At 41.2% G+C, this 12,263-nt stretch overlaps 1 protein-coding gene across 3 annotated transcripts in view; it reads right to left on the reverse strand.

Annotated features, from left to right (window-relative positions):
* acta2 (actin alpha 2, smooth muscle) overlaps window positions 1-12,263 on the reverse strand; it is a 39,963-nt gene that overhangs the window by 2,466 nt on the left and 25,234 nt on the right. The window contains exons 1-8 of one of the 3 annotated variants that reach the window (XM_041209468.1): window positions 5,846-5,913; window positions 3,903-4,048; window positions 2,825-2,953; window positions 2,554-2,664; window positions 2,184-2,268; window positions 1,939-2,100; window positions 1,000-1,191; window positions 171-352 (exon numbers count right to left, since the gene is read on the reverse strand). In XM_041209468.1, the coding sequence (XP_041065402.1) occupies window positions 171-352; window positions 1,000-1,191; window positions 1,939-2,100; window positions 2,184-2,268; window positions 2,554-2,664; window positions 2,825-2,953; window positions 3,903-4,031 (990 nt within the window). In that variant the 5' untranslated portion in view covers window positions 4,032-4,048; window positions 5,846-5,913. Of the gene's footprint in view, window positions 1-170; window positions 353-999; window positions 1,192-1,938; window positions 2,101-2,183; window positions 2,269-2,553; window positions 2,665-2,824; window positions 2,954-3,902; window positions 4,049-5,509; window positions 5,654-5,845; window positions 5,914-12,263 lie in introns of those variants that run through there. The other 2 variants (XM_041209465.1, XM_041209466.1) reach the window with 2 other exon arrangements.

Below are 12,263 nucleotides of genomic sequence, written 5' to 3' on the forward strand. Positions count from 1 at the left end.
GAATTAACGGTCAGCGACCAAACTTCACAGAGTTTCTACTGATGAGGTTCCACTGGCAATTTAGGTTAGCATTTTGCTGGGAAAACGATCATTCTGCTTGACATTATCAAGTGAGGTTAACAATGATCAGACAGAAAATAACATTATGCTATTTAACTTGCTTAACTAACCTTGATTTTCATGGTGCTGGGGGCCAATGCAGTGATTTCCTTTTGCATACGGTCAGCAATACCAGGGTACATGGTGGTACCTCCTGACAGTACGTTGTTGGCATATAAATCCTTCCTGATGTCGATATCACACTTCATGATGCTGTTGTATGTGGTCTCGTGGATGCCTGCAGACTCCATCCCTGGCAAGTAGATGTAAATCCATGATTAAAGGAAGTTTTGAATTCCAACTACTCTTTGTAAAAGATATCTCAGTGTGCAGACTGTCTGTAGAAAAATGTAAGCTTGCAAACTTGCTGTTTGTTGAGATTTTGTGCCAATCCAAGGTCACCAATGGATTAAGCAGATACTGGTTAGGTAAAATTGCCTTGGTTACCTTGCTACACAAATAATTACTTTCATGTACCTGACATGGGGAATGTAGGAACAAGAGTAGGTCATTCAGTCCCTCAAACCTGTTCCACCATTGAATTAGATCCTGGCTAATCTGTAACTCGGTTCCATTTATCCTTGGGGATGTTTATTTTATTATACAGTAAACTGATTCAGAAGACAATGGTGATGGCTCTGGCCATGAGTGGCTCGCCTGTTCATTAATGGGAGTTGATTGTCTGAATCAGCTAGTGTCAATGTAGAATTAGTAATAAATGTGGATTGTAGTCACAGATGGAGCTTGCACCTTATTTTTCTACTCAGTTAACGGAATGATGGTAATGATATTATCCCATGCACTCGTAATCCAAGTTGCAGCATAGTTAAACAATGCATTTATTTGGATCCTTTAAAGCACTTGTATTAGCAAATAATGTTTTCAATAAAATCAACTCACCAATGAAAGATGGCTGGAAGAGAGTCTCTGGGCAACGGAAACGCTCGTTACCTATGGTGATGACCTGGCCATCAGGCAGTTCATAACTCTTCTCCAAGGAGGAAGAGGAGGCAGCAGTGGCCATCTCATTCTCAAAGTCAAGAGCCACATAGCACAACTTCTCCTTAATATCACGGACAATCTCACGTTCAGCTGTGAATCAAAGTGAAATAATACATCAGGTTTGTCTTTGACAAAATTTGATTTGATCTTGTGGCCATACTAAATATACAATTGTATATAGTCATCTATTTATTTTTGCAAGAGGAATTGCTCCACTTTCCACTAAATCTAAAGGAAAAAATCATTACTGAGATATCATGATGCAAAAGAGAAGATCTTGGAAAAACAAAAATGTAACTACACAAAACTGTAAACAGTTACTGAGAGTGGAGAAATTGCATTTAGAATTTCCTAATTACTTAATCATTTGCATCGGCTAAATTTACACCTGCTGCAAGTGGATAACATCCATCACAATCTTTTCTTAGTGTATAGAATGCTGCTTTGCCTTCCCAAGGAAGGGTGAATACTTGTTTCTTTTATTAAATGCTCTTTGTGTCTATCTATTGGTAGAACAGTCATGAGCATCCTGCCTGAAGACTTGGCTTTGGAGCCATCAGACAACTGGTGGAAGTTTTTTTTGCAGCTGCTGTGGGACTGGACATTTGTCAAATTATTCTAAGGTGGGATTTTCAAAGGTCTAAACTCCTTTAATTTTAAAAACAATTGCTGATGACCTCCCTGCATTTAAATACCTGTTAAAATTTCCTGCTCTCCAGTCATAGGCATCACTGTAAACTTTAATATAAAAGATTAACATAAATTAAGTTTTCATTATAATAGCCATGCAGGGTCACGAAGAAAGTGCTGCTATTAAAAAAAAACCCTGCTCCTTACCTGTGGTGACAAATGAATAGCCACGTTCAGTAAGGATTTTCATGAGGTAGTCGGTGAGATCACGGCCAGCCAGATCCAGACGCATGATGGCATGGGGCAGGGCATAACCCTCATAGATTGGCACATTGTGGGTGACACCATCTCCGGAGTCCAGCACGATACCTGCACAAAGTCACAGCTACTTGATCAGAAACAGCCAGAGATAGGCCCTGTCTTCCAACACAGGGAACACTGTTCTTACTTACCTGTTGTACGGCCGGATGCGTAAAGGGACAGCACGGCCTGGATAGCAACATACATGGCTGGCACATTGAAGGTCTCAAACATGATCTGGAAATGACCATAGTTAGGAAAATGGTTATGTTAGTGCTGTTATATGAGTAAATGTTTGTTTATTCATTTAATTGATATTGGTATAGCTAGACGCCAATGCCTAAAGATTTAATTGGGGTGCAAATCGAGAGATCTAGATTTCTAACATAAGTCATAAGTTCCAGACAATGTTATTGATAGTGGTTTTAAGTCTATTGAGTGAATTTGCCAAATCATCAAAGTATAATGGAGTTAGTCAAAGCTGGTGGATTACTGATAAGGCAGCAACAAACAGTGCAGTACCTGGGTCATCTTTTCACGGTTGGCCTTGGGGTTTAGGGGAGCCTCTGTGAGCAGAGTTGGATGTTCCTCGGGGGCTACCCGTAGCTCATTATAGAAAGTGTGGTGCCAGATCTGCAGAAATAATGACCAGTGTTTTAAAATATAGCTGCCCTGTTCATCTCAATCAATACTTTCAGTATTTACATCGATTATCTTATCTGAACATAATGCTTTTAGAGCCATTTCCAGAAAGCTTGATTTAAGTGGTTCAGGAAGAATGCAAGTGCCTTGCCTTCTCCATATCGTCCCAATTTGTGATGATGCCATGCTCGATGGGGTATTTCAGGGTCAGGATGCCCCTCTTACTCTGAGCCTCGTCACCTACATAGCTGTCTTTCTGGCCCATCCCAACCATAACGCCCTGTAGGGTTAAACAGAACAGGAGGAGTTCACATATATGATGAACATGCTGAAATAATGTTTGAGAATTTACAATTCAGGTAACCAGAGTCCAACATATAGTGAGGAATAATTGACATGAGATTGCTGCAAACTTTACATGTGGTTTATGTTTTATGTCTACCTCCAGGCCTGTAATTTATAATGAGTCTTCATTCTTTCTGATTGTGTATGGGATAATTTATTCATCCAGAATCAAGCTTGTCATTTTCAGAGAATTATACAGCACAGGAGGCCACTTGGCCCTTCATTGTCTATGCTGACTCTGTGAAAGAGCTGTCCAATTAGTCCCACTCCCCAGCTCTTATGGCCTTCTAAAAGTTTTTATTTTTCAAAAAGAATCAAAATACTATGGATGCTGAAAATCTGAAACAAAAGCAGAAAGAGCTGGAAAAACTCAGCAGGTCTGACAGCATCTGTGGCTAGAAAAACGTTTCGAGTCCGTATGACTTTGAAGAAGAAACATTAACTCTGTTTTTCTCTCCGCAGATGCTGTTAGACCTATTGAGTTTTTCCAGCATTTTCTGTTTTCGTTTTATTTTTCAATCATATTTCAAATTACTATTGGATCTGCTTCCTTCACCCCTCTTAGGCAGTGCATTCCAGATCACAACAACTCTATTAAAAATATTACATATCCCCACAGCTTCTTTGTTCAATTGCTTTAAATCAGTGTCCTCCAAGCAGCCTGCAGCTAATGGAAACAGTCTGTTATCTAGCCTATCAAAACTCAAAATGTTGACTATCCCTGTGTACAACTGATTAAAATATCAATTTTAATGTAATCAGATTTCTGGTGCACACCCCACAATGATAGCATTACTAGTTTAGCTGCAGGATTTCATGCTGCTCTTGAAGACTGACAGCTGACCCCCTTCGCTCAAGGGCCCTGGGTGTTGCCGGCGGCTGACCTGATGACGGGGGCGGCCCACGATGGAGGGGAAGACCGCGCGGGGAGCGTCATCCCCGGCGAAGCCAGCCTTACACAGTCCGGAGCCGTTATCGCAAACCAGCGCTGTACTCTCCTCCTCGTCACACATGTTCAATCTGTTTGCGTCTAGTGGAATAAAGGATTCTAGGTCAGAAAACACAACCAGGCGGATGTATTTGTGTGCTTGTGAAAAAAAAACTAGATTTATGTATCCATCAATACATTCAATGTTATCTAAATATTCAAGTACCAAAGCCATAGGCTGTACCAGGACAGGATGAGGGACAACTGGAACTGTGAGACTGTCTAAAACAATAAATAACGACTATTGCACCGAATTTGAAGGTGCCAGTAAGGTTTCTGTAATTCAGAATATTCACCAAAAAGACAACTTTAATCAAGTGCCTGGCTCATTGCAAATCCAGTTTCTCAGACGGGTCCTTGTTCGGAGAGTGGCTGCTTAAATTTCTCAAAGTAGCCAATAGATCCCCGCGCCCGGACAGGAAGTCCAAATAAATTGAAGAGCTTTCTTTTAATGCATCTTTTCCTAATTAGGAAATCGCCCTCGACACCATAAAAATTCTCTCAAGAATATTTTTTTATGGTCCAAGTTGCTCCTGCCCATCCTCAGCATTAACCCCGGGCTTGCAATACCAAGAACGACCACCAGAGAGGCGTTGGAAAGGGATTGCGAAAGAACCATATTTAGTAATAAAGCCAGAAAATCCACAACACTGAGCGACTGCAACGCAATATTATAGCAATTACACGTAAGGCTAATACATGCCAAAATCTGGTCTATCGTGAGCTAGTGATCCTTTGGCAGACACTGTCACCCCTCATCTGTTCTCCCGATTAGCCATAGCAAAGCAGATGTAGGAAACAACACTAAAAAAGGCGATATTGATTCCTGGAATAAACAGATGAAGATTCTGAAGTCCACAATACAGCTCTTGCTCGATGTTATATGCACAAAGCTGGACCTCCAACTGCTCAATCCTCACCCTTGCAGTTGATCGTTTACAATAACATTTTGTCAACTTCCAGCACGTCTGGGAATATACCCCAACGGAATGAATGGTACTTTACCCTCTTCCCAAGTATTTCTCAAACTACAGATAAAGGAGTCAAGTGCTGGGGAACATTTAATGATCTCTCGGGCACTAATTACTTCGAGAAGAAAGCAGTACAATGATACACCTCTGTGCCATCACATACAGAACCTTCATCAGAACAAGTGGTTTCAATATTAGCATCTATCAGCAACCTACAGAATCAAATCCACTTTACCAACCCTAAAACTTACTTTTCAAACCCCAAATATTGCTACACAAGGCAGATTTTATTTTAAATCCTTTCTTCTAATCACCAACTAACATCAACCTGCAATAAAGTTGTCAATTTGCATTAAAACTATTGTAACCTTCCTTTAAGAAAATACATAAATGAGAGGTTTTAATTTACAATAATTTACAATAAGCCTGTTGCTTGCAGTTTCCCCATTAATACAACCTGAGAACAATTCTAAATATTGAATAATGTATATAGGCACACAGAGCTGCCGATTAACCCTTGCCTGGGACTCACCCTGTCTGCTTTGCCGGGGTCCTTTACTCTGGGATGGTGCACTCTTCCTTCCCACTTTGCTAAGTTTTATAGCCTTTGGGTCTCGTCACCCGCTGCCTCCACCCACAGCAGCCCCAAAAAAGGACCAGACCCCTAGCCTGGCTACACAGATTCCTATTCCACAGCCATATACGGTTCTCACACAAAAGCCCTTCTCTGGGTGGCCGAGGACTCGCTTGTATTTTATACATTCCAACTGCGCAGTTCTTCAAGTGAAGGGGGATACAGCGGCTAGTATAAACAGATCTAACTCGGGAGCAGCTGCAAATGTACGCTGACAGGCGGCTGATAAATCACCTTGACAACGCTTTATAATCTTCCGTAACCAACAAGGCAACAAGACTCTCAGCGCAGACGGGTTCAACTTCTAACATAAGATGAAGCCAGAAACAGAACTTATTATTACTGCACATCACTTTTGATTCCTGTTGCACATCCAGCGGCTGTGTAAAGTTTCACTTTTGAATAGAGGGATTCGGTGCAACAAAATCTATGGGGAGTTGAAGAATATCCATAGATGGTAAAACAGAGGGATGGCCACATCCCCCTCACTGAAATAACTCAATTTTGGACATTTAAAGTGATAGCCCGATAGAGGGAAGTAGGAACATTTTGCTAGCCCCTATTCGCCTGAAAACTGATTAGTATCCATGTACTATTGTAACGGTATTTTGCCTTTGAAGCGCACTTAACAACAATGACCTTGATAACTTTGCACACTCATAGTGCACTTGTATCTCACCTAGCACTTGAAACTTCACCATTAAACAGCAAGTGCAAGTGTTTAAAGTGATGTGTCGGGAAATGAACATCGTATTACCTTCGCCCAAAGTCCCATTATGAACATTTTGGGAGAGTTACCATTGAGCAGAAATTTAAATGGACCAGCCACATAAATGCCATGGCTACTGAAGCAGGTCAGAAATTCTATTCTATTCTACCAGCAGTAGCTCAACTCTTGATTCTGCAAAACTCTCCACCACCTACAATTCAGGAATGTGACAGAACATTCTTCATATACCTGGATGGGAACATCACCTATCAGCTTAAACATCCAGTCCCTTTACCACTGGTGCAATGTGTGCTATCTGCCGGACGCAGTACAATAAATTGTCAAAACTCCTGCGACAACACCTCCCAAATCCGTGAGCTCCATTACCTAGAAGGACAAGGGCAGCAGGTGTGTGAAAACACATCACCTCCAAGTTCCCATTCCCTCATTGTTGCTGGTCAAAGTCCTGAAACTCCTTAGCTAATAGTACAGTGGGCATACTTACACCACATGGACTAAAGCGGTTCAACAATAAAGCTCAAGGCAAACAAGTGATGAGCAATAAAATGCAAGCATTCCTGAGACTGAATGTATGAATTCATTTACTACAATTTCTTAATTTTTGTTTGGCTTTTAACAGGCAGGGAGTTCATTTTTGTAAATGTTTCAATCATTACTATTCGCCCCAAGTTTCAAGACACAGAGGCACTGAAAGGATTAAAAATACTTTCAGATTTTCATTATAATCTTTGAAATATAGACATGCAGTTATATACCAGTTTTGTGTTGTGACAGGAATAGCTCAGGTGTCAGGCCCAAGCTCTTCCTGATCTGCCAAAAACAAGGTGTCTGAGGCCCATTCCATGTCATCACCTCACAGCAGACTCAGTGTGAACTATATTTCCTCATGTCTCAATAGTCCAAGCATAGTCTTCAAACTGAGCTGCAGTCATTCCTTGTCCTCAGTATAACTCAATTCTACCTGCTAAGCATTGTGATTTGAGAAATCTGTTGCCATATAACTGAACCCCATTACCAGAGCAAAAATGAGAAAATATAAACATATGTTATCACTATGATGCATAAGTGGTCGAAAAAGATCTCTGACACTTCAGTCAATGTGGAAATAAACAGGTTTGTGTCAGAAAATATGATTCAGGGATTAAAATGTACAAGGACATATTTTAGACAAATGGACTAGATGGACAAAGATCGTCCCCTGACTGAAACTGTTCACTGTGTTACTCTGTAGTTGCCTCATTCCCAATTATTACATTTTCCAAAGTAAAAAAAACAACAGCAGAATTTAATAAGTAAACAGTTGAAATCCTTTTTGTATTGCAGGATTTACATCAGCAATCTGGCCCTAGACACAATTTCTTATCACTGTTGATTTTAAGGGAACACACATGTAACATATATGAACCAGATAGTGCACATTATTTGCAAGGGTAGTGTTTATTGCCCATCCTTAGTTATCCTTGTGAAGATGATGGTGGACTACTATGTATTCTTAAATCTTGAATCTGTGTGCTGAAAGTACTCCCACATTGTTGTTTAGGAGTTCTGGGATTTTGACCCAGTGATGATGAAGGAACGATGATACATTTCCAACTCAGAATAGCTGAGTATGACTTGGAGGGGAATTTGGAGATGATGGTGTTCCCATGTACCTGCTGCCTTTGTCCTTCTCGGTAGTGGAAGTCATGGCTTTGAGAGGTTTACCGAAGATGCCAATCCATTAACATCCAAGTTGGTTAATGCCTATTTCCCAGGCACAAGCCAAAATAATTTTATTTTATCATAACCCTCTGTTCTTGCTTTAGTTCAAGGTGAAAGCCAATTTGAGGGGCCCTCTTGGGAGATGAAGGATGCTGTTCACATTCCTGCCCAATACCACCCTGGCAGGAGTCCTGAAAAGAAAATGAGTGCAAATGCAAGAAGACCCATGCATCTAACAAGTAGATAAACTTTTGGCCCATTGAAGCAACCACTCAAATCCTTGGATAGGCGAGACCGTGTATCCTATTGTCATCTGCTATTTTGCAACCCAAAAACACCTCATTATGAAGGAAGTAGAGAAAACCCCCTATCCACAGGCAAGGCCAGATCATTCTGATTCACCCAAAGACTGAAAGATATTTGCAGGTCCAAAGAGCCTAGTGCCAGGTTGTCATTATGGTTATTGTCATCTAACTGCCTAAGATATCCACATGTATGCTAAGAAATGATCCATTGCACCATCATCAGCATTATCCCCTACACCACCTCAACTGCCATGGAATATCATCCTTTCATTTACTGCTACCTTATTCTACAATATCAGGTGTAAAGAGCTGAATTTTCCCAAATTAGTTTTTTTTTCAGATATTGGGACCATTTCCACATTGGCACCTCACACACATGATTGCTGCTCCTTCTGGTTCAATCTTCCAGAAGGCTTTTAATTAAGAACCACCTTTGCGGTCACTGTACATTTCAGGATGGTGTGTGGATTGAGGAGACGGGAGGGTGAATCAGTTCACAGGGTGACCGGCAACCTTCACAGTGGCTGCACCAAGAGTGTTGCTGAGGTGAATAGCACAAAATATGGCAGAGAGAAATGAGAGTGGGATAAGGCTGAAGGAACGGGCAGCCATTTCTTCCACCAAGCATTGTAGCTTTTGTCTCAATGAGGTACGACTGCAGTGACAACCTCTACCTATGGATTACCTCAGGTTTGCTGTCTTCCACACTTAAAGTTTACATTGCATGGTTGTTTCAGGCCACTCCAACCTCTCATTGTTCAGTTGCTCCTGTGAGTTAGTGAGTTCTGAATGCTGGGAGTCCCGGCTAGGCTTGGCCTGGAGTCTCTAGGAATTGAAGATCAATCTCCAGGGCACTGCTGTGTGAAACCTTGGAAAAATTAATAGGGACGCTAAAAGATTTTTAAAAAACATTCTTTGAACGTTTCCATTTCCCAGATATAGAAATATTGAAAATGGGGGGAAAAGTCTCTTTGGCTGACAGTCAAGCATCATCTTTTTGGGTAATGAGTCTTTTTGCTTTCCAATTGGTGTTAAAATGCAGTGTGTCACAAGGATAGATGTGTTGGCCAACTAATGGCTGGAATATTGGGGCAGGTCATGTGGTATAACCTCCAGGAAAACATTCAATCAGAGTTGAGAACACTAAGTGTAGCACTGGTAAAATTCCATTGCCTTGGGAAAATGACTGATAATTGAATCATTAACAAGTACATTTGCCAGATGAGTTGCTGATATTGCACACAAACTGCACCATGGAAAAGTGAAAGGAGGCCGGAACACGTTGGAGAACCATCCTAGTGATTTCCTGACCATCTCCAAATGCACTCCACAGGCCTGGGAAAATTCCCTCCAAACTCTCTGGAATAAGTTGAAATAAAGTGCTACCTTATGAAGTAACCTGTGTATGTATGTTTAGTATATTTTTTATCCTGATGCTTTTGCGTTTGAAACCAGTGAAAGGAATATATGAAACAAAAACAAAAATTGCTGGAAAAACTCAGCAGGTCTGACAGCACCTGTGGAGAGAAAGACAGAGTTAATGTTTTGAGTCCATTTGACTCTTCACCAGGACTAAAGAGAAACAGAAATGTGGTGAAATATATACTGTTTAAGGGGGGTTGGACAGGTGAAGCTGGATAGAAGGTCAGTGATAGGTGGAGGCAAAGGTGAGATGGCCAAAAACATCATAAACAAAAGGTCAAAGGGGTGTTGACGGTGGTGATATTAGCTAAAGGATGTGCTAATGTGACATTAAGGGTAGAAGGCAGGATGAGCAAGTGACAGATAGCCCTAGTAGGAGTGGGATGGGGGGCAGGGATCAAAATAGGCTAAAAGGTGGGTATAAAACAATGGATGGAAAAAATTTAAAAATAATAATAGAAATAGGTGGGAAAAGAAAATATGTGAGGTGACCAGCTGCTGGATATTAGCGGGAGATGCATGAATTAAGGTGGCCTGTATATTTTTGAGCTGGGTCATAAGGCAGCACCTGACTTCACTTTCCTCCACTCTCAATACACTCCCATTCCCAATCATTCTCAGCATGGCCCCTTCAAAGGACTCTAGGGCTTCTAGTTTTGTACCCTCTTTCCATCTGTGTTTGCTGTCTGCTGTTATGTGACATCTTGTCCTACAGAATCAAAGAATGATTACAGCACAGAAGGAGGCCATTCGGCCCATTGTGTGTGCTGGCTCTTTTCAAAAGCAACTCAGCTAATCCCATTCGCCTGCCTTTTCCATGTAGCCCTGCAATTCTTTTTGTCTTCAGATAATTATTCAATTCCCTTTTGGAAGTCAATCTGCCTCCACCACACTCCCAGGCAGTGCATTGTAGATCCCAACCACTCACTGCATACAATGTTTTCCTCATGTCAGCATTGCTTCTTTTGCCAATCATCTTAAATCTGTGCCCTTTGGTTCTTGACCCTTCTGAAATGGATCTCCTGATCCACTCTGTCTAGACCCCTCATGATTTTGAACACCTCTATAAAATCTCTGCTCAACCTTCTCTTCACCCAGGCAAACAGCCCCACCTTCTCCAATCTATCCATGTAACTGTAGTCCCTCATCGCTGGAACCATTTTCATAAATCTTTTCTGCCCCCTCTTTAATATCTTTACATCCTTTCTAAACAGATGCCTTGAATTAGACACAATAACACAGTTGAGACCAAACCAATGATATAAAGGTTCCCCATAATGTCCTTGCATTTCTACTCTACACTCCTATTTATAAAGCCCAAGATCCCGCATGACTTATAAACTGTTTTTGCAACCTGCTCTGTCACCTCCAGTGATTTGTGCACATATAACCTGGCGTTCCTTTGCTCCTGTGCCCCTTTAGAATTGTATTCCTTATTTTATGTTGCCTCACCTCATTCTTCCTACCAAAATGAATCACTTCACAATTCTCTGCAAAAACTTTCGTCCACAATGGGTTTTCCCATTTCACCAACCTGCCTATGGCCAGGATTTTACTGCCCCTCCTGCCCAGTGGGATATTACGGTCCCACGGAACTGAATGGAGGCTTCAAGGGCTCACTGCATCCACCAGGGGGAGACACACCACAGTGGGGCCATAAAATCCTGGCCTATGTCTTCTTGAAGTCTATCAGTATCCTCCTCTCAGTTCACAATACTTCCAAGTTTTGTGTCATCTGCAAATTTTGAAATTGTGCCCTGAAAACTCAAGTACAGGTCATTAAAACAGATCAAGAAAAGCAGTGGTCCTACTACTGACTCCATTATATACCATCCTCCATCCTAAGAGCAACCGTTCACTACCACACTCTGTTTCCTGTCATTCAGCCAATTTTTTATCCATTCAGCCTACTAGCCCTTTATTCCATGGGCTTCGACTTTGCCGGCAAGCCTGATATGTGGCACTTTATCAAATGCCTTTTGAAAGTCCATGTACATCACATAAATTGTATTACTCTGATCAATAATGTTAAACATTTGCCTACGTGTTAATCTTGTCCTAGATTATCATTTGTAAAAGCTTTCTCACCACTGAAGTTAAACTGACTGGCCTCTAGTTGCTGCACTTATCTTTACAACTGTTTTGAACAAAGCTATAACATTTGCAATTCTCCAATCCCCTGGCATGACTCCTGTATCTAAGGAAGATTAAAAGATTATGGTCAGTGTCCCCGCAATTTTCACCCTACTTCCCTCAGTTTCCTAAAATGTATCTGATTTTTTCCTAATGATCTATATACTTTAAATACAGCCAGCCTATCTAATATCTACTTGCTTATTAATTTTTAGCCCATCCAGATTCTCAACTTCTTCCTCTATCACTATGATTTTGGCCGCATCTTCTTCCTTGGTAAAGGCAGGTACAAAGTACTCAGTATCTTAGCCATGCCTGCTGCTTCCATGGAGAGTGGTGTACAGGACCCCTAATAGTAACC

The sequence above is a fragment of the Carcharodon carcharias genome, chromosome 17, assembly GCF_017639515.1.
Source record: "Carcharodon carcharias isolate sCarCar2 chromosome 17, sCarCar2.pri, whole genome shotgun sequence".
Lineage (NCBI taxonomy): Eukaryota > Metazoa > Chordata > Chondrichthyes > Lamniformes > Lamnidae > Carcharodon > Carcharodon carcharias.